We start from the raw sequence: 25,537 nt of genomic DNA, 5'->3' as shown, positions 1-25,537 counted from the left end.
GTGGTCACATGGAAAACCAGGACTTAATGATCCTCCTACTTGGCCTGGTGGGAATATGAACAAATTTACAAAGATCGCTTCCTCTCAGTTTTCTAGACAGATTGCTAAGCAGGTGGGATTTTTTTTTTTTTGCTTTTCTTATTAGACTAGCAAATTGTTATTTCAAGTGTTTTATTACCCATTTTCTTCAGCAGTTTGAAGGGATTAGGTCAGGAAAGAAATCTCAGATTATAAAAAAGTGAGGAAAGAATTTGAAAGGGAAATAACAGGGTAATTGAGAGAGGACTGAGTAGTAGAGTATTCTTGTTGTTTAGCAAATGTTCTTTTCTCCACCTTATTATTTGTCATGTCAATATTATATGTTCACTAGAGAAAAACTAGAAAATACAGTAAGTTGAAAAGAAAAGAAAAAAGTCAGAATTTTGTCACCAAGGCTTTTTCATTTTCAAATATGTGCATTGAAAATATTTTTCCCTTTTTAACAAAATTGCAATTCTTTCACAAACTCTTTTGTAACCTTTTTCCATTTAACAACACACATGAGACAATGTTCTGTATTAATGAATATAAATCCGATTCTCAGTGGCTGTAATAGTATTCTATTATGCAGATACACAACAATTTATTTAACAGGCTCCTTTGGGGAGAAATTTTGGTGGTTTCTAAATTTTCCTTATGCACTGATAAACATCCCTTCACTTGCACATAATTTCTGCCATAAATTGTCTGGAATACTATTGAGTATTTACTGTGTATGACACTGCTAGATTTGATTCTGTCTGGGGGATTATTTACATTATACTGAGTAGGGTTTTACAGCTATAATGACGTGAACATATGTATATGTGATTAAATACATAATTGTTCACAGTCTTAATGGTGGGTGACCTGTGGCTATACAGAGGTTAAGTGTGCTTTAAAATCACATCATTTTATCATTAGCTACCAGGTAGTCACCAAAACCCACAAGTAGATTTCCAGGTCACAGTTCCCAAGATTTGCCTGCCTGGAAAAAGCACTAGAGGCAGAGTAGCAATTGCAGGCTCTGGAGCCAGTGTGGGCTCACATCTTCCACATACTTGGCCTGTTACTGAATTTCTCTTCATTCATCAGTAGTGAGATGGGGATGATAGTAGGATTGTGATGAGGATTAAATAAGCCAGTATTTGTAAAGTGCCTGAACAATGCTTGACACATAGAGTAAGTGCCATATAAATATGTGGTAAAATTTAAAGTTAAAAAGAGCTCCATTTGATGGTGGAGGGAAGCAACAACCGGGAGTTAGGCACCATCCAGTAAAGCCTCAGGAGTCAATGGTGCCACCCTAGTAGCAGTGGGATGGCTCTTTACCAAAAGTTCTTCTCTCAGATTGCTTAAAATTTCACTAGTAGAGATGAATCTTGGCTAGCATGACAGTTTATCTTAAATTACTGGCAATACATTAATAGATTCTTGTGAGATTAAAAAGTACTGATTCAGCTCAAGTCCCCATTGATCCTTCCATCCCAAATCCCATTTCCCTCTCTGAGGCAAAACTCTCTGACAAGTTTAGTGTATTCTCTTCCCAGACCCTTTTCTGTGCACTTACGTATTATATGTGTGTATATGGAAATATGTAGAGGTTTTTGCATGTTTTCTCTCCCTTCTCTCTCCTCCTCTTCTTCCACCTTCTTTTTTTAAACAAAAATGGCATGTTGTTCGGCAACTTTCTCTTCCTCGCTTTCTTTTAAAATGTAAATGTTTGTGAGCTGTGAGCATGGCTCCCAATTCCAGTGAATTACTCTGTGCCGTTCTTGCTGTCCTGGGACCAGCCAGGTAAGATCTGCATTCTGATGGCTTTAGGGTAAGGTACGTAGAGTAGCAAGCCCCGGGGGAAAGTGAGGCCTGTGCCTGGCCAGGGAGAGGGACTGCCTGCCGAATGAGAGGTCCTAAGGGCAGAAAAGTAGACAAATGCTGCCCCTTTACATCTTTGCCTCTTATCATAAGACTGCTTCCCTGAAAAGAGTATCCAGAAAAACACAACATGTAGCAAGGGGTAGGAAAAAGAGATAAAACTCGTGATTAAAAACTCCTGAAGTGGGCTTCCATGGTGGCGCAGTGGTTAAAAATCCACATGCCAATGCAGGGGACATGGGTTCGAGCCCTGGTCTGGGAAGATCCCACATGCAGCGGAGCAACTAAGCCTGTGCGCACAACTACTGAGCCTGTGCTCTAGAGCCCACGAGCCACAACTCCTGAGCCCGCCTGCCACAACTACTGAAGCTCGTGCACCTAGAGCCCGTGCTCTGCAACAAGAGAAGTCACGTCATTGAGAAGCCCGTGCACCGCAAGGAAGAGTGAGCCCCTGCTCACTGCCACTAGAGAAAGCCCGCACACAGCAACAAAGACCCAATGCAGCCAAAAATAAAATAAATACATTAAAAAAAAACAAACCTAAAAAGAAACCTCCTGAAGTGGAGTTATGGCTGTTTTAGGACTAGGAAAGGAAAGCTAATAGGGAAAAGGCGTTGAGTCTGAGCAGAGCTGGGCCCACTCTTCTGCATCTCAGTCCAGGAAGTGGAGGATTCCAGCTCCGTCCTTTAGAACAGGCCCTGTTGTGATAGCCCGGAGGACTCGGGACGATTCATATGTAAATATGGGAAAGCCTGGGGGAAATGCCTACCCTATTCAAAGGATTTTAGGGGGTTGTGGAGCATTCCAGAGCTCTGGGAAGATTCTACTCTGCCTGCCAGCCCTTCCACCCGTGGGAACATTTGCAACAGAATTTTGGCGCTGCAGGTACGTTCTGGGGTTGCTGGAGCCTCACAAAAGCAGGTAGAACAGTTAGCCGCCTCATTCAAGTGCCGCTTGGGACCTCGCCGGGGTTCAAAGATTTTCCCCAGCAAAGACGGAGCCAGCTTTCAAAGGCAAAGGAAGAGTGAGCGGCTTTTCTCTTTAACTCTGCTTTGGAATGTGGTTGGTAGAGTTGTGGGAAGCTGCAGGTTAACTGAATCGCTTCCTAGGAACACTGAGGTATGAGCCTGGGACCATGCACTAACCTGAGGGGGCGGGGATATCTTGAGAAGGAGTGGAATGGGGACTTTGCGGGGGAGGGGATGGGGTGGGACAAAAGAAAAAAAACAACCTATCCCTAATTGCTTTATCACAGTAGTAAGTTTGTGCAGTCAGCCCCATCTCCTAACGCCTCCCGGGCCGACCTAGGAATAAGTGGGGCTAGTCTGCAACTTTTATTGTTAGGCTGGTTCTGGGCCTCAGTTTCCTCCATGTGCTTCCACATCCCCAGATTTTATTGTTCTTACAGAAAAGTGGAATTTTATGGTATCTGAACCATTTCTCTTTGGTGCATTTTACCTTAACCTGGTACAGGTGGCATTTTCTGGCCCATTGTGGGAGAAGTAACTTGTGTTGAGTAATTACTTTGTTTAATTTGCTCAACAGTTCTGCAAAACAGGTATTATTATCCTCATTGTACGTATGAGGACGTTGAGGCCCAGAGGTGAAAATGGACTTTCTCAGGGTTCCCCCAGTTAAAGAGTGGGGGAGTGCCGGATTCAAAGGCTTTCAGGGTGAGGGGCCCACTCTCTCACTTTGGTGTCCCAGATAGTAAAATTGTAGATCATTTTTCTTCCCCTAGGCTATATTTGGAATAATGGAAAAAACAGTTTTACACTTGCAGCTATTTCAAGCCAGGTATTCCTAGTTTGATTTAATCCTTGAGTATTAATTCATGTGTGTGTGGAGCCTGGAGGTCACCTGCATCTTCAGAAGCACCTAGCATTTTGTTAAAACTGCAGATCCACCCAGGTTTGCTGAATCAATCTCAGGGGTGGTGCCCAGGAAACTACAATTTAGCAAAAACACCCCACAGGGATTTTTGATTGAGCTAAACTGTTTTCCTTTTTGTTTTTAAAAGCCTGTTCCAGAGTTTATAAATCCACCTGCAGAGGAAAAAAATAGCATGCTGATATTTTAGAAGAATTGTTACCATTTCTTTTTCTCTTTTTAAATATAAATAAAAATCTAATTGAGTCTCTTAGGTTGTAAGTTGCTGACTTCTAATTGATGAGTGCTTGCTGGTATTTTATGCTTTCAAGCATTATAATTAATAGAACTTTGATTCCTGAGAGATAATAGTTTCCAGGGAATTTTTAAGATGTGCAGCAAATAGGCCCTGACCTTTGTAAATGGAGATTCCCGGCTAGAGAGGCAGAATGGTGCAGGATTAAGTGGATTTAAATACAGGATTTGGATTTAAATATATTTAGATTCAAATTCCAGAACTGCCATTTACTCACTACATAGGCTGGGACAAGTTGGTCAGTCTCTCAAAGCCTAAGTTTTCTTATCTGTTAAATGGGAATAATAATACTACTTCAGAGTTTTGATGTGAATATTAAATGAGTTCAGGGACATAACACATAAAGCGCCCAGCACGTGGTAGGAATTCAGTGAGTGTTCTCCCTTTCCAGAGCTTTTTAGTCCTGTGTTTAAGGTGAATTTCTCTTCTCAACTTACTGCTTCTGAAACCATATTTGGGACTGAAATTCTGTAGCTTTGAAATCACGAAGAAAATTTAAAATAAGGCCATTGAAAATAAATTTTTTGTACACTACAATTAATTTAATCATAATTTACTTAATTTCTGATGAAATAAGAGTTATGCTTGAAATTTTGTCATTCTACCAAAAAAAGAAAGAAATTTTCTAATTATGTCTTTTTAAGTTTTATTTTGAATAATATCAAATTTATAGAAAATTGCAGTGGTACACAGATCCTCATTTATTCACATTTGCCAGTATTTAACATTATGCCATATTTTTTTTTTTTTTTCTAGTAGGTCTGTGTCTTTATTCCTGTCTTACCCCTATGTTCTTCATGACATTTTTTTTTTCTTAAATTCCATATATATGTGTTAGCATACAGTATTTGTCTTTCTCTTTCTGACTTACTTCACTCTGTATGACAGACTCTAGGTCTATCCACCTCATTACAAATAGCTCAATTTCATTTCTTTTTATGGCTGAGTAATATTCCATTGTATATATGTGCCACATCTTCTTTATCCATTCATCCGATGATGGACACTTAGGTTGTTTCCATCTCCGGGCTATTGTAAATAGGGCTGCTATAAACATTTTGGTACATGTCTCTTTTTGAATTATGCTTTTCTCAGGGTATATGCCCAGTAGTGGGATTGCTGGGTCATATGGTAGTTCTATTTGTAGTTTTTTAAGGAACCTCCATACCGTTCTCCATAGCGGCTGTACCAATTCACATTCCCACCAGCAGTGCAAGAGTGTTCCCTTTTTTCCACACCCTCTCCAGCATTTATTGTTTCTAGATTTTTTGATGATGGCCATTCTGACTGGTGTGAGATGATATCTCATTGTAGTTTTGATTTGCATTTCTCTAATGAGTAAAGATGTTGAGCATCCTTTCATGTGTTTGTTGGCAGTCTGTATATCTTCTGTGGAGAAATGTCTATTTAGGTCTTCTGCCCATTTTTGGATTGGGTTGTTTGTTTTTTTGTTATTGAGCTGCATGAGCTGCTTATAAATTTTGGAGATTAATCCTTTGTCAGTTGCTTCATTTGCAAATATTTTCTCCCATTCTGAGGGTTGTCTTTTGGTCTTGTTTATGGTTTCCTTTGCTGTGCAAAAGCTTTTAAGTTTCATTAGGTCCCATGTGTTTATTTTTGTCTTTATTTCCATTTCTCTAGGAGGTGGGTCCAAAAGGATCTTGCTGTGATTTATGTCATAGAGTGTTCTGCCTATGTGTTCCTCTAAGAGTTTGATAGTGTCTGGCCTTACATTTAGGTCTTTAATCCATTTTGAGCTTATTTTTGTGTATGGTGTTAGGGAGTGATCTAATCTCATACTTTTACATGTCCCTATCCAGTTTTCCCAGCACCACTTATTGAAGAGACTGTCCTTTCTCCACTGTACATTCCTGCCTCCTTTATCAAAGATAAGGTGACCATATGTCCGTGGGTTTAACTCTGGGCTTTCTATCCTGTTCCATTGATCTATCTTTCTGTTTTTGTGCCAGTACCATACTGTCTTGATTACTGTAGCTTTGTAGTATAGTCTGAAGTCTGGGAGCCTGATTCCTCCAGCTCCATTTTTCGTTCTCAAGATTGCTTTGGCTATTCGGGGTCTTTTGTGTTTCCATACAAATTGTGAAATTTTTTGTTCTAATTCTGTGAAAAATGCCAGTGGTAGTTTGATAGGGATTGCATTGAACCTGTAGATTGCTTTGGGTAGTAGAGTCATTTTCACAATGTTGATTCTTCCAATCCAAGAACATGGTACATCTCTCCATCTATTTGTATCATCTTTAATTTCTTTCATCAGTGTCTTATAATTTTCTGCATACAGGTCTTTTGTCTCCTTAGGTAGGTTTATTCCTAGATATTTTATTCTTTTTGTTGCAATGGTAAATGGGAGTGTTTCCTTGATTTCACTTTCAGATTTTTCATCATCAGTATATAGGAATTATGCCATATTTTTGTTTTCATTTTCTCTCTCGCTCACTTTCTCCCTCTCTCTACACACACACACACACACACACACACACACTTTTTTTCTTTACTGTTTGAGACTAGGTTGCATATATCATGCCCCTTAGTAAGTGCCAGTGTGTAATATGGATATTTTCATACATGACCACAATAGATGTGCCATTTCAGGAATTTTTTTTATTTAAAAAAATTTTTAATACAATTTTTAAAGGTTACTTTCTATTTACAGTAATTCGAAAATATTGGCTGTATTCTCCGTGTTGTACAGTACATCCTTGAGCCTATTCTATACCCAGCAGTTTGTGCCTCCCACTCCCCCACCCTTTTATTGCCCCTCCCCACCCACACTGGTAACCACTAGTTTGTTCTCTATATCTGTGAGTCTGCTTCTTTTTTGTTATATTCACTAGTTTGTTGTATTGTTTAGATTCCACATATAAGGGACTTCCCTGGCAGTCCAGTGGTTAAGACTCAGAGATTCCAATGCAGGGAGTGCAGGTTCAATCCCTGGTCAGGGAGCTAAGCTCCCATGTGCCGCATGGAGTGGCCAAAGAAAAAGATTCCACTTTTAAATGATATTATACAGTATTTGTCTTTGTCTGACTTATTTCACTTTGCATGATGCCCTCCAAGTCTTATCAGTGTTACTGCAAATGGCAAAGGTTTGTTCTTTTTTATGGCTGAGTAGTATTCCATTGTGTGTGTGTATATATGTATACACACCACATCTTCTTTATCCATTCATCTGTTGATGGACACTTAGGTTGCTTCCATGTCTTAGCTATTGTAAATAATGCTGCTATGAGCACTGGGGTGCATATATCTTTTTGAATTAGTGTTTTTGTTTTTTTCAGATATATACCCAGGAGTGGAATTGGTGGGTCATATGGTAGTTCTGTTTTTAGTTTTTTGAGAAACCTCCATACTGTTTTCCACAGTGGCTACACCAGTTTACATTCCCACCAACAGTGTAGGAGGGTTCCCTTTTCTCCACATCCTTGCCAACATTTGTTATTTGTGTTCTTTTTGATCATAGCCATTCTGACAGGTATGAGTTAATATCTCATTGTGGTTTTGATTTGCATTTCCCCGTGATTAGTGATGTTAAGCATCTTTTCACATGCCTGTTGGCCATCTGCATTTCCTCTTTGGAAAAATGTCTATTCAGTTCTTCTGCCCATTTTGAAATAGCGTTTTTGGGGTTTTTAAAAAATATTTATTTATTTATTTGGTTGCACCGGCAGGCTCCTTAGCTGTGGCATGCGAACTCTTTGTTGTGACATGCATGTGGGATCTAGTTCCCTGACCAGGGATCGAACCCGGGCCCCCTGCATTGGGAGCGCAGTCTTCTCCACTGCATCACCAGGGAAGTCCTGCGTTGTTTGTTTTTTTGATGTTGAGTTGTATGAACTGTTTATATATGTTGGATATTAATCCCTTATCGGTCATATCATTTGCAAATATTTTCTCCTTTCAGTAGGTTGTCTTTTCATTTTGTCAGTGATTTCCTTTGCTGTGGGAAAGCTTTTAAGTTTAATTAGGTCCCGTTTATTTTTGCTTTTATTTCCTTTACTTTAGGAGATGGATCCAAAAAAATTTTGCTGCAATTTATGTCAAAGAGTGTTCTGCCTGTGTTTTCCTCTAAGAGTTTTATAGTATCTGGTCTTACATTTAGGTCTTTAATCCATTTTGAGTTATTTTTGTATATGGTGTTAGAGAATGTTCGAATTTCATTCTTCCACATGTAGCTGTCCATTTCAGGAAATTTTTAATTGGTTTAATCATACACCCAATCTATAGTCTATATTCCAATTTCGTCAGCTTGTCCTATTAATGTCCTTTGTAGCAGTTTTTCCCCAGATCAGGATTGAGTTCAGGATCACATATTGCATTTATTTGTCATCTCTTCAGTTATCTTTTCTTCCTTCTTTCTTTCTTCCTTTTTTTTTTTTTTTTTTTTTTCCCCTGGCTGCGCCATGTGCATGTGGTATCTTAGTTCCCCAACCAGGGATGGGATCCTCCTGCAGTGAAAGCTTGGAGTCTTAACCACTGGACCACCAGGGAAGTCCTTCAGTTACCTTTAATTGGGAATTGCTCCTCAGGCTTCCTCTTTTATGACATGACTTTTTAAAAAAAAATAAATTTATTTATTTATTTATTTGGCTGTGTTGGGTCTTCGTTTCTGTGCGAGGGCCTTCTCTAGTTGTGGCGAGCGGGGACCACTCTTCATCGCGGTGCGCGGGCCTCTCACTGTCGCGGCCTCTCGTTGCGGAGCACAGGCTCCAGATGCGCAGGCTCAGCGGCCATGGCTCACAGGCCTAGTTGCTCCGCGGCATGTGGGATCTTCCCAGACCAGGGCTCAAACCCGTGTCCCCTGCACTGGCAGGCAGACTCTCAACCACTGCGCCACCAGGTGAGCCCCCTATGACGGACATTTTGAAGGATGCAAACCCCTAGGTTTGTCTGATGTTTCCTCAAGATTCATTTCAGATTATGCATCTTTGACTGGAATTCTATATAGGGATATTGTGTTATTTCTAGACATGACATTTGGAAGCACATGATGTCTATTTGTCCCTAAATGGTCGTGTTAATTTTGATTACTAGGTTATGGTGTAACCCACTTCTCAACTCTAGAGTCACTTTTTCATTTTTGTAATAAATAATTTATAATAACTAGTTCAAAGCTATGTAGATATCCCAATCATCATCAAAACCCTACCACCAACACCAGAATCATTCACTGATGGTTTGTGCCTGAACCAAATTTTATTCCGATGATTGCAAAATACTGATTTTTCTAATTCCATTGTTCTATATTTATTAGCTGACATTCTGCCATAAGAAAGAGCTTTCTCTTCTCCCCCATTTATTTATATACTTATATACTATCAATAAGAGCTCGTGGATTCTTATTTTAGTCAATGGATTACAATGCTTTGCTGTGCTTAGTTATTTTGATACTCAAATGTACAGATTTGGCCAGTGGAAGCTACTTCAAGTTGGCTCCATGCCCTTTTCACATGAAGAATTCTGGTTCCTTTTACTGAAGAGTGGTTTTTAGAAACAAGAATCTGGGTTACACTTTTTAAACATTGGAATTCCTAAATTCTTAGAGAAGGAGCAGTGGGGAAGGTTTTTGGAGACTAAAATTTGCTGTGAAAGCCTAGTTTTCCGTAAGTAGTTTGAACACTTGTGTTTTTGCTTCTTAAATCTGGGTAAAAATATTTTTGTAATCATACTCAGACTTGCCAGTATGTTTACTTACCAAATTTGTCATTTTTTAAAGTGGATCTTAAGGAATTTGAAATAAACGGCAGAGATTGTTTCACTGTTGAAATTTTCTCAGTTGTTTATTTTAGCATTTAACATTCATTTTAAATGAACAAATGCCATCTCATCTTATGTATAAGATAATAGTTCTCTCCTCATATGTATCTAAGTAACAGGTATTTGTAAAAGCTAATGACAAAATACATATTTGTTTTCATTCTTAGATCATGTGGTGTGGTTCTATAGAGGTTTTTTTCATTGAAAATACTATTAAAGAACTTCCTACTTATAGGACATTTGTATCTTCCAGGACATTTGAAGTAACAAAACTTGCTTGTGAGCCTTCATTAATGTTTTTTTGGTGGTGGTTGTTGTTTTTTTATAAATTTATTTATTTTTTTATTTTTGGGTGTGTTGGGTCTTTGTTGCGGTGTGCGGGCTTCTCATTGCAGTGGCTTCTCTTGTTAGGGAGCACAGGCTCTAGGCACGTGGGGTCAGTAGTTGTGGCTTGCGGGCCCTAGAGCGCAGGCTCAGTAGTTGTGACCCACGGGCTTAGTTGCTCCGCGACATGTGGGATCTTCCTGGACCAGGGCTCTAACCCGTGTCCCCTGCATTGGCAGGTGGATTCTTAACCACTGAGCCACCAAGGAAGTCCCCTTCATTAATGTTTTGATAGGGAGAATCTAAACAATTTTTACATATTTTATTACATGCTAATATTAATCCACCATCACAGTAACTGGAATAAGGTAGGCCCTACAGTCACCCACATCTCAGACAGATAATTCCTACCTAATTTTTGTCTTTCCCTTAGTTGGCATTATTATATTCCCCATAATATTCTTTTTAATGTGCTGTATCAGTATTTGTAACTTCCAGCTTGGTATTTCTGCTGCTAAGTTCATGAAACGGGTTTTATACCTGACTAAGTGAAAGCAGTTCTTTTTATTTATTTATTTATTTATGGCTGTGTTGGATCTTTGTTGCTGCACGCGGGCTTTCTCTAGTTGTGGCAAGCGGGCTACTCTTCATTTCAGTGTGCAGGCTTCTCACTGTGGTGGCTTCTCTTGTTGCGGCGCGCAGGCTTCAGTAGTTGTGGCACACGGGCTCAGTAGTTGTGGCTTGCGGGCTCTAGAGCTCAGGCTCAGTAGTTGTGGTGCACGGGCTTAGTTGCTCCCCAGCATGTGGGATCTTCCTGGACCAGGGCTCGAACCCGTGTCCCCTGCATTGGCAGGCGGATCTTTAACCACTGTGCTTTAACCAAGCAGTTCTTTTTAAGAACAGCACCTCTTTCAACCTCTTTCCCAAGGAGGTTGTAGACACTGATTTGTCCTAATAAACTGGGCCAGCTACTTGTTTTTAGGACAGATTCTAGAAATGGTATTGCAGATGGGAGAAGTTCTTTCTGCAGGGATGGCTTTCTAAGCTTTTCATCTTCATGATTAGAACTGACTTGAGGATCAGATTTCCTGATGGTTGACAATTGCGAGACCTTTGGTTCTCAAAGAATGTGTTCTTTTCAACTGAAACTATTGCAGAGGCCTGCTTTTACACCCAGAGCTACTGACCAGTTCTCTTTTCCTTTCTAGAAATGACACTCCTCTCCTCCCAGTCTTCAGCACTAGTGGCCCCTTCTGGGTCTGTGTCCACTGAAAGCCCAGAGCAGAGGATGCTGGAGAAGAGAGCCAAGGTGATAGAGGAACTTCTTCAGACGGAGAGAGACTACATTCGGGATCTGGAAATGTGTATCGAGCGGATCATGGTACCCCTGCAGCAGGCACAGGTGGGAACTGTGGGAGAAAGTTAGCTTTGCCTTGAACGTGCTTCTCCAAGCCTGATGCATTAGGGTACGGGAGCTTTCACCACAAAGACTTATTGGGTTTGAAATAAAATTTATTGGGTTTGCTGCTCTTAATTCAAGGGCCCCAGTTTACATATGCCATCAACTTAAGCCTTCACCATCCTGTCACTTATCAAGTCCATTATTAACTTATTAAGTTACTGCAATAATTCCTAGGACATTTCCTGTTTCTGTGGCTCCTGAAAACAGTTCCAGTGAGTCTGGGATTGTCACTTTACTGGGAGGCTGTGCAATAATATAATGAAGTCTGGGGATGGTGGGTTACCTGGCTGTAGCACCTGATTGTATAAGGTTTATTCCAGAAAGTCTTACTAATATGTGCATGCTAGACACTCTCTTAGATGCCGAAGACGGAAAAAACATTAATGGTATCCCAGGGATTTACAGTCCTATTGCTTGTTACTTGACCACTTGGGCTCAGCTTGAGTGTGGACTCCTGGAGCAGTCACTCACAGAACTTCTCTAAGAAGTGGACGGTGCCATCTGATTTTGGGTACTGGGTGGAATTTGCGTCCCAGTACAATTATAGAAATTGGTTCTACGGTCATTTTACTATGGTAGTGGGGGAGGGGGGAGCAGAAAGTATTTGGATCAAGGACAGACGGTGACACTAAAGGCGATGTTAGTTGTTCCCATTCTGGAAACTTCATGAGAGTGAGTGAAGATAACCTTGAGCAGCTTTTGTATCATCCTTGAAGAGATGTTCCTAATGTGAATGATATGCCATTAATTTTATTTCTCTGCATCTTTGTTTTGTTTTCCTTTCTCAGATACCAAACATTGATTTTGAGGGACTTTTTGGAAATATGCAGATGGTGATTAAGGTCTCAAAGCAATTATTGGCTGATCTGGAAATCAGCGATGCCGTAGGTATGAGCCCCTGCCATTGTTTCAGAAGCAGGTTTTTTTGTTTGTTTGTTTTTTTAACTTCATAGGTAGGAGGCAGGGGGAGAAGGGCCCAGCTGGTACTGAGTAGTTTTGCTAGGAAAATTAAGTGTTAGTTACTTAGTTCAAAGGTTATTTGGTCCCCTGCTTCTCCTTTTATATACCTTGAGGTGATAGAGGATGCTTGCAATAGAAGAAATTTTTGTTGTCACATGATATGATGTTTTTCAGACCAACAGTTGCAGCCTGTTAGTGGGTCATGAGATCAGTTTAGAACCCAGTAACACAGTGGGTTTATCTTACAGCTAAGGAACCAATCACACTTAGATAAACCCCAGTATTATAGCAGGCTGCTGGCAGATTCGTCCAACTTTGTGCAGGAAGAAGACATTGTTATTCTGATCAGGAACAAACCTGCCGTCTGTCCAGGAAGGAGAATCTATCTCTATCTTCCAAGGCTTTCTGTTTATGTAAACATCCTTGGAAATCTAATCTGGGACAAGAGCTGTCCCAAGTCATGTAGAAATGCCGTAGAGAATTGATCTTCAAAAAGTTGCCTTTCTTGGGAATTCCCTGGCAGTCCAGTGGTTAGGACTCTGAGCTTCCACTTCAGAGCACCTGGGTTCGATCGCTGGTCAGGGAACTAAGAATTCCTCAAGCCATGTGGCCAAAAAAAAAAAAAAAAGATGCCTTTCTTTATTTATAGTCTTATTAATAAAACAAAAACTACTGAATGGTCTCTAAAAAAAATTAGCACCCAATATATATTTTTCCACTAAAATAAAATAGAAAATATCAGAATGTACTGTAAATAATAACTATAGTGTTTTGAAACTTTTTTCCAGTTCTTTGTATATGTGTACTGAGTCACGATTTTTTAAAAATTAATTAATTAATTTTATTTTTGGCTGCGTTGAGTCTTCATTGCTGCACACGGGCTTTCTCTAGTTTCTGTGAGCAGGGGCTACTCTTCGTTGCGGTGCAGAGGCTTCTCATTGCGGTGGCTTCTCTTGTGGAGCACAGGCTCTAGGCTCGTGAGCTTCAGTAGTTGTGGCACGCGGGCTCAGCAGTTGTGGCTTGCGGGCTCTAGAGCGCAGGCTCTGTAGTTGTGGTGCACAGGCTTAGTTGCTTCGCGACATGTGGGATCTTCCTGGACCAGGGCTTGAACCCGTGTCCCCTGCATTGGCAGGCAGATTCTCAAGCACTGTGCCACCAGGGAAGCCCTGAGTCATGATTTTAAATGTATTTATTCATGTGGGTCATTGTCAAAATGTTTGAAAAACAATTATTTCTTATAAACAAGGGAATTGTGTTATCTATTGCTGTGTAACAAACTATACTAAAATTTAGTGCCTTAAAACTAGAAACGTGTTAGGTCACTTTCCTGTGGTTCAGCAATCTGGGAGTGGCTTAGCTAGGTGATTCTGGCTCAGGATCTCTCATGAGGCTGGAGTCAAGCTGTTATCTGGGCTGCTGTCATCTGGGGCTCAATCAGTGATCCAGTTCGAAAAGCTCACTCAGCTCATCAAGCCTCAGTTCCTTGTCATGTGAGCCTCTTCACCATCTTCATGACCTCAGGACATGGCAGCTGGCTTTCCTCAAAGTGAGCGATCCAAGAGGAAGAGGAAGCTCAAGATGGGAGCCAGTGTCTTCTTTTTTTTTTTTTTTAATTTATTTTTATTTTTGGCTGCTTTGGGTCTTCACTGCTGTGCGTGGGCTTTCTCTAGTTGCGGCGAGTGGGGGCTACTCTCCAGTGGGGTGCTTCTCATTGCAGTGTCTTCTCTTGTTGCAGAGCATGGGCTCTAGGTGCACGGGCTTCAGTAGTTGTGGCACACAGGCTCAGTAGTTGTGGCTCGTGGGCTCTAGAGCACAGGCTCAGTAGTTGTGGTGCACAGGCTTAGTTGCTCCCCAGCATGTGGGATCTTCCTGGACCAGGGCTTGAACCCGTGTCCCCTGCATTGGCAGGCGGATCTTTAACCACTGCGCCACCAGGGGAGTCCCCCCACTGTCTTCTATAACCTGATCTCAGATACTATATACCATCACTTCTGCCATATTCTGTTGGTCATACAGACCAGCTCTGGTGCCTTGTGGGAGGGGACATCCTATCACTTTGCTGTATTATTGGAATCATAGTGACAAAATGCTACCACAGTTCTAGCCATTCCACTACACACATCACAACATCTAGCAGAAGGAAAAATTGACCCTGTGTCGTTTAAGAGTAAGCAGTCTTTCCAGAGCCCCCTCACCAGAATTCTCTTTGTTTCTCATTGGCCAGAGCTGGGTCACATGCATATGCCTACACACATCACTAGAGAGGGGAGTAGGCTCATGATGTTGACTTAGGCTAGGTGGTATTGACCTGACTTTCCTGGGAGAGAAATGGACATAAGAACAGTCAGGGCTCTGCCCTCCTGCAGGAATGGCTGCGGGATGTTAGGTGATAGTGCAACTTTGTTAACATTTCTCCGGTGTTTATTGTACTCCACACACCCTTTCAAGGTATGTCAAGCTTTATCACACTTGTTGCCTACAATAACCCTATGAGGTTTAGCTGCTGTTAATCTTATTTTACAGATTGGAAACTGAGACTTACAGCAGGAAGTAATTTGCTCAGGGTCACATGGCTAGTACTTGATGGGACTGACATTCAGACTCAGGTCTTTTCTGTCATCTCTGCACATGCTTTTAAATTCTGTACAGAACAGCTGCAAGAGAAACTGAAGCCTGGGGTCCTGCTCTCAGTTTAATTGGAGAGGTCAGAGGTCAGGGAGGTTGAGGAAGGAGAAGCACATTGATTAGAGGTAGCCATGGTGACCCCATTTTTATAAGGGTCACCCTATAAAGCATAAAAACCAATTTATAGGATTTCATAAGGCACTTGAAGTAAGTATGTATAGGTTATTAATTTGAATTATGAAAGAAATGAGAGAAACTGATTGGTATCTGAAAGGAATTAATTATTAATCAAACATTTTTTTTCAATTTATTTTATTACCTGTGTATTATGACAACAATAAAAGAGGAAGTGAAAACAGAATATCCATAATCTCACCCCCATACAAATCAACTGGTTTTTTAATATTTATTTTTTATTTTTTATTAGTTTCTGCTTTATAACAAAGTGAATCAGTTATACATATACATCTGTTCCCATATCCCTTCCCTCTTGCGTCTCCCTCACTCCCACCCTCCCTATCCCACCCCTCCAGGCGGTTGCAAAGCACCGAGCTGATCTCCCTGTGCTATGCGGCTGCTTCCCACTAGCTATCTACCTTACATTTGGTACTGTATATATGTCCATGCCTCTCTCTCGCTTTGTCACAGCTTACCCTTCCCCCTTCCCATATCCTCAAGTCCATTCTCTAGTAGGTCTGTGTCTTTATTCCTGTCTTACCCCTAGGTTCTTCATGACATTTTTTTTTCTTAAATTCCATATATATGTGTTAGCATACGGTATTTGTCTTTCTCTTTCTGACTTACTTCACTCTGTATGACAGACTCTAGGTCTATCCACCTCATTACAAATAGCTCAATTTCGTTTCTTTTTATGGCTGAGTAATATTCCATTGTATATATGTGCCACATCTTCTTTATCCATTCATCCAATGAGGGACACTTAGGTTGTTTCCATCTCCGGGCTATTGTAAATAGAGCTGCAATGAACATATTGGTGCATGTCTCTTTTTGAATTATGGTTTTCTCAGGGTATATGCCCAGTAGTGGGATTGCTGGGTCATATGGTAGTTCTATTTTTAGTTTTTTAAGGAACCTCCATACTGTTCTCCATAGTGGCTGTACCAATTCACATTCCCACCAGCAGTGCAAGAGTGTTCCCTTTTCTCCACACCCTCTCCAGCATTTATTGTTTCTAGATTTTTTGATGATGGCCATTCTGACTGGTGTGAGATGATATCTCATTGTAGTTTTGATTTGCATTTCTCTAATGATTAATGATGTTGAGCATTCTTTCATGTGTTTGTTGGCAGTCTGTATATCTTCTTTGGAGAAATGTCTATTTAGGTCTTCTGCCCATTTTTGGATTGGGTTGTTTGTTTTTTTGCTATTGAGCTGCATGAGCTGCTTATAAATTTTGGAGATTAATCCTTTGTCAGTTGCTTCATTTGCAAATATTTTCTCCCATTCTGAGGGTTGTCTTTTGGTCTTGTTTATGGTTTCCTTTGCTGTGCAAAAGCTTTGAAGTTTCATTAGGTCCTATTTGTTTATTTTTGTTTTTATTTCCATTTCTCTAGGACGTGGGTCAAAAAAGATCTTGCTGTGATTTATGTCACAGAGTGTTCTGCCTATGTTTTCCTCTAAGAGTTTGATAGTTTCTGGCCTTACATTTAGGTCTTTAATCCAGTTTGAGTTTATTTTTGTGTATGGTGTTAGGGAGTGATCTAATCTCATACTTTTACACGTAGCTGTCCAGTTTTCCCAGCACCACTTATTGAAGAGGCTGTCCTTTCTCCACTGTACATTCCTGCCTCCTTTATCAAAGATAAGGTGACCATAAGTGCGTTGGTTTATCTCTGTGCTTTCTATCCTGTTCCATTGATCTATATTTCTGTTTTTGTGCCAGTACCATACTGTCTTGATTACTGTAGTTTTGTACTATAGTCTGAAGTCCTGGAGCCTGATTCCTCCAGCTCCGTTTTTCGTTCTCAAGATTGCTTTGGCTATTTGGGGTCTTTTGTTTTTCCAAACAAATTGTGAAATTTTTTGTTCTAGTTCTGTGAAAAATGCCAGTGGTAGTTTGATAGGGATTGCATTGAATCTGTAGATTGCTTTGGGTAGTAGAGTCATTTTCACAGTATTGATTCTTCCAATCCAGGAACATGGTATATCTTCTCCATCTATTTGCATCATCTTTAATTTCTTTCATCAGTGTCTTATAATTTTCTGCATACAGGTCTTTTGTCTCCTTAGGTAGGTTTATTCCTAGATATTTTATTCCTTTTGTTGCAATGGTAAATGGGAGTGTTTTCTTGATTTCACTTTCAGATTTTTCAACATTAGTGTACAGGAATGCCAGAGATTTCTGTGCATTAATTTTGTATCCTGCTACTTTACCAAATTCATTGATTAGCTCTAGTAGTTTTCTGGTCAACACCCCACATTCACCAATGAACAGATCATCCAAAATGAAAATAAATAAGGAAACACAAGCTTTAAATGATACATTAAACAAGATGGATTTAATTGATATTTATATGACATTCCTTCCAAAAACAACAGAATACACATTTTTCTCAAGTGCTCATGGAACATTCTCCAGGATACATCATATCTTGGGTCACAAATCAAGCCTTGGTAAATTTAAGAAAATTGAAATTGTATCGAGTATCTTTTCTGACCACAATGCTATGAGACTAGATACCAATTACAGGAAAAGATCTTTAAAAAATACAAACACATGGAGGCTAAACAATACACTACTTGGGCTTCCCTGGTGGCGCAGTGGTTGAGAATCTGCCTGCTAGTGCAGGGGACACGGGTTTGAGCCCTGGTCTGGGAGGATCCCACATGCCGCGGAGCAACTAGGCCCGTGAGCCACAACTACTGAGCTTGCGCGTCTGGAGCCTGTGCTCCGCAATAGGAAAGGCCGCAATAGTGAGAGGCCCGCGCACTGCGATGAAGAGTGGCCCCCGCTTGCCACAACTAGAGAAAGCCCTCGCACAGAAACGAAGACTCAACACAGCAAAAATAAATTAATTAATTAATAAACTCCTATCCCCAACGTCTTAAAAAAAAAAAAAAATACACTACTTAATAACGAAGTGATCACTGAAGAAATCAAAGAGGAACTAAAAAAATACCTAGAAACAAATGACAATGGAGACACGACAACCCAAAACCTATGGGATGCAGCGAAAGCAGTTCTAAGAGGGAAGTTTATAGCAATACAATCCCACCTTAAGAAACAGGAAACATCTGGAGTAAACAACCTGACCTTGCACCTAAAGCAATTAGAGAAAGAAGAACAAAAAACCCCCAAAGTTAGCAGAAGGAAAGAAATCATAAAGATCAGATCAGAAATAAATGAAAAAGAAATGAAGGAAATGGTAGCAAAGATCAATAAAACTAAAAGCTGGTTCTTTGAGAAGATAAACAAAATTGATAAACCATTAGCCAGACTCATCAAGAAAAAAAGGGAGAAGACTCAAATCAATAGAATTAGAAATGAAAAAGGAGAAGTAACAACTGACACTGCAGAAATACAAAAGATCATGAGAGATTACTAGAAGCAACTCTATGCCAATAAAATGGACAACCTGGAAGAAATGGACAAATTCTTAGAAATGCACAACCTGTCAGCTGTTTATTTTTGTTTTTCCCTTCCCCTTCTTGTCCCAAGACAACCGAGGATTTAGGTAGCCGAGTGAGATGAGCTGAAGGCATGCGGAGGATGGGGGAGGAGAGGACCTAGGAACCGGCCGGCTCAGAGCTTTACTAGGAGGGACAGTGTGCAGTGACCGTGATATGCAATAGGTGAAGCCGAGGTTGGATGAGAGCACCAGCCTGGGGGCTGCAGTCTTGGTCCACCAGGAGGCCAAGCAGTGCATTCAGTGGGGAATTAATAAAGGACAAGGTTTTGAATGTCTGTTAAGGGAAGGTTCTGAGAAGTCGGGGAAGGCAACTTAAAGCTTCGCTGAGCCACTAGCAAAGGGCAGGTTGACATGAATTGCATGAGCAATGTTGTATTTTGCTTAAGTTTAATTCATTTTAATATATAATACATATTATATATATATGTGGGGTTTTTTGTTTTGTTTTTTTTCTGGTACGCGGGCCTCTCACTGTTGTGGCCTCTCCCGTTGAGGAGCACAGGCTCCAGACGCGCAGGCTCAGTGGCCATGGGTCACGGGCCCAGCCGCTCCCCGGCATATGGGATCTTCCCAGACCGGGGCACGAACCCATGTCCCCTGCATCGGCAGGCGGACTCTCAACCACTGCGCCACCAGGGAAGCCCTGTGTATATTTTAAATGTAACTTATTTTTAATACATTCACATGGCACAAAATTTGAAAGGTACCAAGAACTGCTTAATGAAAACTCTTCTATCTGTCCCCTGCCACCCAGCTCTTCTCAACCAGAAGCAACTAATGTTACCAGTTTTCTTATATCACCTTCCAGAGATAGTTTATCATAACAGCAATTACATATGTACTTCTCTACCCTGGTCCCCCATCCCCATTTAAAAAATTTATATAAACAGTAGCATACTATTCAAACTGTTCTGCACTACGCCTTAACTCGCCTTTTAATAAAAGTATGCCTTCCAAGCAGTTTTTATGACCCAGGAATAAAAATGGAAAAGTATACAGTGAGGGGATAACTTGGTAAAAATCCAGGGTAATCCAGGATGCTGGAAAAAGCATCATTGAATTAACTTATAGGCCTGATTGGAGAAGGATTCTAGTTACAGCCAGGACAGGGTCCACAGGGAAGGAGAGAATGGTAGGTGTTCAGGGCTTGGATGATTTAGAAGACGAGGAGGTTGAGATGAAGAAGAAGTACCAGGAGACTCTGGATATGTAGTAATATCTAAGGAACTGGCTTTTTTTATTATTTTAAACATGTCCCACAGAAAGAAATACATTTTACCTAATGACCAGGATACATGTTTGTGTGTGTGTGTCTGTGCTTACTTTTACTATGTTCAATGTTTTCTGTTATTTTCTTTTCTATTCCATTTCATTTCCTCAAAAATGTGCTGATCATACCCATAAAGTAGATTCCATGACCCATTCATGGGTTTTGACCCAAATTTGAAAGACACTGTAAATTAAGTTGTAGCTTTGTTAGTTTGTAGTTGATGTAGAAGAGTCACCGTCAAGGAGGGTAAAACCCATGAATGGAGGAGGTGCAGAGTAACCGGTGTGAGAGTGAGGGTTCTGGGAGTGCTGGTGGGGAATGGATACGAAGGGGAGAACACAGGCAAATACCGGATGGTGAAACTGGATAAAGACATTGGTGGCTCAGGGATTCCAAAGTGGCCCTGAGGGTCAAAAGGAAGCAGCCCCACTCTTAACTCCTGTGCTTGTTGAGTCACAGGATTAGACAAAGAAAGGCTGCCAGTTGGACAGCAGTGCGAGTGTGGTTTGTGTGGACACAGTCAAGGCTCTCTTTTGGAAGGAGCTATAATATAATTAAGGAAATACATTTCATTTAAATAGAAGGTGCTCTGCACGAGAATAGGGAATTCCATAGGACACAACGTGGAGGGAACAGAGGTGACCTTGTAGAGAAAGGGATGGGGTTCCCTGAGGGAAGGGGTGTATGCCCAGAGCAGCTGGGAGAAATAGTTATAGGGGATGCAGTAAATAGGGTCATATTTTGAGGGAGGAGCTCAAGGATGAGAGGACGTTGTCTTTTGGGGAGCAGTGCAGGCTGAAGAAGGAAGGACCAAGTACACAGAGGGAAGAGGGGCAAGAGGAAGAGCAGTTTTAACAATTCAGGGAATCGGCACATTCAGGCAGCTGATCTAAATGAAATTGCTCTGGGGAAGTTTGCTTAGGAATTATTCCTATGCCCAAATGGTGTAGACCAGGGGTCCATGAGTAGATTTCAAGTAGTCCACCAACTTATATAGAAGTTTCTTAATTTATAACAGAAATTTAGCATTGATTTAAAGTATGACTGTAGGGAACAGTGACTTTGTCACTAACTGAAGTCACATGCTCATATCACATTAAGTTGTTGCAGTATCTCGAAATTCCAGCAATGACCAGAAACAACACATGTTATACCAGTTTCTTGTGTCACTCATCATACTTTGAAATTATGGTGATTATTAGATTCATTGCTATGTTCTGCTATTCAGTGCTTTATAAAGAAATACACATATTATTATATCATAGATTCAGGGGGTTTTATATTTATATAATATATTATTAATATATTTATATATTAATTTATATCATAAATTAATATATTAATTTATATTATAAATTAATATATTTATTAATATGATAAACTTCATAGTCCTGTGTATTTACGTGCAAAGAAACGGTTGGAAGCTGCTGCCGTAGAAGGATCTCTTCACCCCTGTGGAGATTTGGGGCTTAGAGAGCTGAGGGGTCTTTACAGGTTCTGATCACATGCCTATATGGAGAGTACTTGCAAATGCCTTACTCTGCCTGACGGAAAAGGGACTGGACTCTATTTCAGGGACCAGCTGTGTGTGTGTGCACGCACGTGTGCATGTGTATGCGTTCTGAAAAATAAGTACACGGATGAGAGAGTGCTCTTAAATTTTGCTTTAAATAAGTAGAATTTTAAGCTGTTACATGGAAATATATTAATTTGAATGATAGTCTTATTCTCATTTCTTGTGATAGGATTATCTGGTATTAAAGTTTGGTTATATACCTTCCATTTAGAATGCTGAGAAGAAAGTTACTAAAAAACACTGTATGTTTGTGTATATTCCAAAGGACCAGTGTTTCTTGATCACCGAGATGAGCTTGAAGGAACATACAAGGTTTATTGCCAGAATCATGATGAGGCCATCTCATTGCTGGAAATATATGAGAAGGATGAGAAGATCCAGAAGCATCTTCAGGACTCCTTGGCAGATCTTAAGTAGGAGTTTTGAGCACTTCATTCCATCATAGCTCTTTAGTTCTGCCTTTTGGAAGTCACTCCCATGTCTATGTCTAGACTTCTTATGACATTTATGGATCTATCATATTTTAAACATAAGTGATACATTATCATAGGTCCTGTTATGTAACTTGCCTTTTCCCATTCTATATCATGGAAATCTTAAGTAGCTTCCTGCCTGTAGTTTTATCCATTAAAATCACTTTTATCTATACACACAAAGTATTAAGTTAGTATTTTCAGGTAAGAAGCTGCCAGGAAGATAGTTTGGTCCAAATGAGAGAAAAGGTAAGAAGATAAAGTCAGTTATTCTTGACCATCAGGTGAGAGTCTCCTGTCTTAGGGAGGCAGGCTATAAGGATATAATATATGTCTAAGTAGGTCAAAGTGAAGTTAAGGGCTTATTGACTTTTTTTTAATAGACTAGATATGCCACCATAGACATTCACAATTCCCCTTCTATCCCATGTGGTTTTTGTCTGCCCAGCTAATAGGCATTAGTTGGACTAATATGTTCTGAGAGGAATGTGAAAATCAGCATCAGTATTTTCTTTAATCCGCTGTTTCTTCTTTTCATGCTCACTGCCCTGTAGGAGCCTGTACAATGAATGGTAAGTTCTTGCCACTTGATGCAGAAGCTCATTTCATTATTTTCTTCCTTTATAGACAGAAACCTAGAAGTAGACCTGCCTTGCTGTATTTTCCTCCATAGCACTTACCACCAAATGACACTTCATATAATGTTTGTTTGATTATTGTCTGCCTCTTTCCACCAGGGCAGGGACTTTTTTGGGTCACTACTAAATCCGCAGCACCTAGAACACTGCCTGGTGTTTATTAGGTGCCCAGTAAATGTGAATGAATGAAGTTGGGAAGTAGGGTGAAAGAACAGAGCTATATTAGGAATAACAGATACTATCTGTAGGCCCTGTGTTACTGACAGTTGACTGAAGTCTCTGTTTTTCCTTCTCTTGAAGGGGATGCACAAATTATATTAACCTGGGCTCCTTCCTCATCAAACCAGTGCAGAGAGTAATGCGCTACCCACTGCTGCTGATGGAGTTGCTGAATTCCACCCCTGAATCCCACCCAGATAAAGTGCCTTTAACCAATGCAGTCCTTGCAGTCAAGGAAATCAACGTTAACATTAATGAATATAAACGTCGAAAGGACCTGGGTAAGAAAAGTATACTTGCTGAAAAGGAGGTATACCCTTGAGAATGTTCTCCTTCTCAAAAGAATTAATTACTTCACCAGAGGTGGACAAGCAGATGGTAGGTAATAGAGCTGTGATGAAGAAATGGTAATAGAATTTGGGGAAAATGAGATAATGAAAGAAAAAAAGCAGTGATAATAATAAAAGCACAACCATGCATGTTGGAAATAAGGCACCTGTGATAAAGCTTATAGCAATGAGTCTTTCCTAAGAGATATAAAGACCTGTTAGAGAATGGCTGATCAGGAGAGTTCCTTCAAGCATGAGTGATTGCCTTCTCAACTCATTGAAGGCAGTCCTTTTCAGTCCATGCTTATATGTGTTTGCTCCGCACGTCTGGTTGGATATTTTAGTGTTTCCACTTAAGCTAGAACTTTTTTGTGTTCTTTCAGAAGACCCGGGTTTGCCCACCTCCCTGGTCCCATCAGTCCTGCCTCTGGTCTGTGCCCCTCCCCTCCCCCACAGAACTGTGCAGTCAGTTGCCAAACACCCTCTCTTTCTTTATAATATAGAACAAACTGAACCATTTCTTTTGTCTCATCAAATCTCTTGTCGAGGCTTTCATTTTGAACACTCAATGAGTATAGCATGGTGACCGTGCTAAACTGATTTATTATTCATATCCTCAAAGAATCTATAATATAACCTCTTTGCCTTTCTCTCCACTATTCTCCATATTTATCTAAAATCATTTTCCCCTTCTGCTTCAGCCACGACACCCGTGTTTAATGTTGACTGTGGATGTTAAAGCTCTCTGGCCATCTGGCCCTTTGTCTTGGTTCATATCTCCTCATGTAGTGTCATCTTCATCTCCTACAACAGTAAAGTGTGCCTTTTTGCTACCACCCAGCCTTCCCTTGCTACCCTTTTACTCTTATTTCCAGGCTTTTCTGCAGACTGTGCCTGATGCATGACACATAGATTAATCAAAAACTCCTGCATAGCATTTCACTATATGAGACGATTGTATATAAATATCTCATTTGTATATGAGACCATTTAAGGTGGTCTTATAAGTCAGGTACTGTTACTTTCTACATCTTATTGGAAAGGAAAATGGGGCTCAGAGAAGTTAAGTGGCTTATTTAAGGCCACACCTTTTTTTGTGTGTGGCCATACCACATGGTTTGCAGGACCTTAGTTCCCTGACCAGGGATTGAACCCAGGCCCTGGCAGTGCAAGTGCAGAGTCCTAACCACTGTACCACCAGGGAATTCCCTAAGGCCACACCTTGGTGAAATGACAGACCCAGGCACTGAACTCAGAGGTTTCCTTGACTCCAAATCTTAGGCTCTGTTCCTTACACCTCTGCGACCTTCTTTCCTTGTCTCTAACCTTCTCCAGTCTGCGCACAGCCTCTGCTGTTCTCCAGGTATCTGATTTGTCCATAAATGGTGATTTGGATTAATGTTTTGTGAACTCAGTTATAAGCTCATTGAAAACAAGCACTAGCTCTAGTTTGGGTTGTTAGTCTCATTTGTAGTCTGTCCATGCTCAGAAGAGGGCTTTCTTCACTCACCAATTTGACTCACTCCCCAGTCCTCAAGTACCGAAAGGGTGACGAAGATAGCCTCATGGAGAAAATTTCCAAACTGAACATCCACTCCATCATCAAGAAATCCAACCGGGTTAGCAGTCACCTGAAGCACCTCACTGGCTTTGCCCCACAGGTGAGGTTCCTGTGCTTGAAGGTTCAGCCTGTCTTTGGCTGCTTTTCAGGGCTCCACGGGGCAGCCTGCATGGTGTGAATTGGCAAGATTCCCCTCTTAGTACCTCCCCTGGTGTTTGCTAGCTGGTGGATACAGGACCCTGCAGCTACTGTTTATTTAAATCCATCCACCCAACCCTCCATCCGAGCCTTGGTGAGCTGCTTACAGTGTGTATAAAGGCAAATCAGGAGGCCAAATCGGTCACTGTGTAATAGTTATCATGGTTTTAGACACCCATAAGGAGCTTATAATCTATTTGGGGAGACAAAATTAAAATTGTAGACATGTTAAGCTAGAAGGGATTTAAGAGATCACCTTGTTCAACACCATATGTCACACATGAGGAAATGTAAAGTCTAAGGTTTGGATGATTTGTAAAACAGTTATCAACAGAGTAGATCCAGTCTCCAGACTTCATGCACTGAACGATGTGTATGTGATACAGTCAGTGGAAAATACCA

The 25,537-nt window shown here is 40.6% G+C and overlaps 1 protein-coding gene across 5 annotated transcripts in view; it reads left to right on the top strand.

Moving 5' to 3' along the window:
* Positions 1–25,537, top strand: part of DNMBP (dynamin binding protein) — a 139,770-nt gene that overhangs the window by 75,037 nt on the left and 39,196 nt on the right. For 4 of the 5 annotated variants that reach the window (XM_082631459.1, XM_082631456.1, XM_082631457.1 and 1 more), the window contains 6 exons: positions 11,383–11,576; positions 12,425–12,524; positions 21,983–22,130; positions 22,745–22,762; positions 23,129–23,328; positions 24,907–25,037. In XM_082631459.1, coding sequence (XP_082487585.1) covers positions 11,383–11,576; positions 12,425–12,524; positions 21,983–22,130; positions 22,745–22,762; positions 23,129–23,328; positions 24,907–25,037 — 791 coding nt within the window. The remainder of the gene's footprint in view (positions 1–11,382; positions 11,577–12,424; positions 12,525–21,982; positions 22,131–22,744; positions 22,763–23,128; positions 23,329–24,906; positions 25,038–25,537) is intronic. The other variant, XM_082631458.1, reaches the window with a different exon arrangement.

The sequence above is a fragment of the Mesoplodon mirus genome (assembly GCF_964341445.2).
Source record: "Mesoplodon mirus genome assembly, chromosome: 2".
Taxonomy (NCBI): domain Eukaryota; kingdom Metazoa; phylum Chordata; class Mammalia; order Artiodactyla; family Ziphiidae; genus Mesoplodon; species Mesoplodon mirus.
The sequence above is the reverse complement of the archived record's forward strand: the minus strand, read 5'-3'. Positions and strand labels throughout refer to the sequence as shown.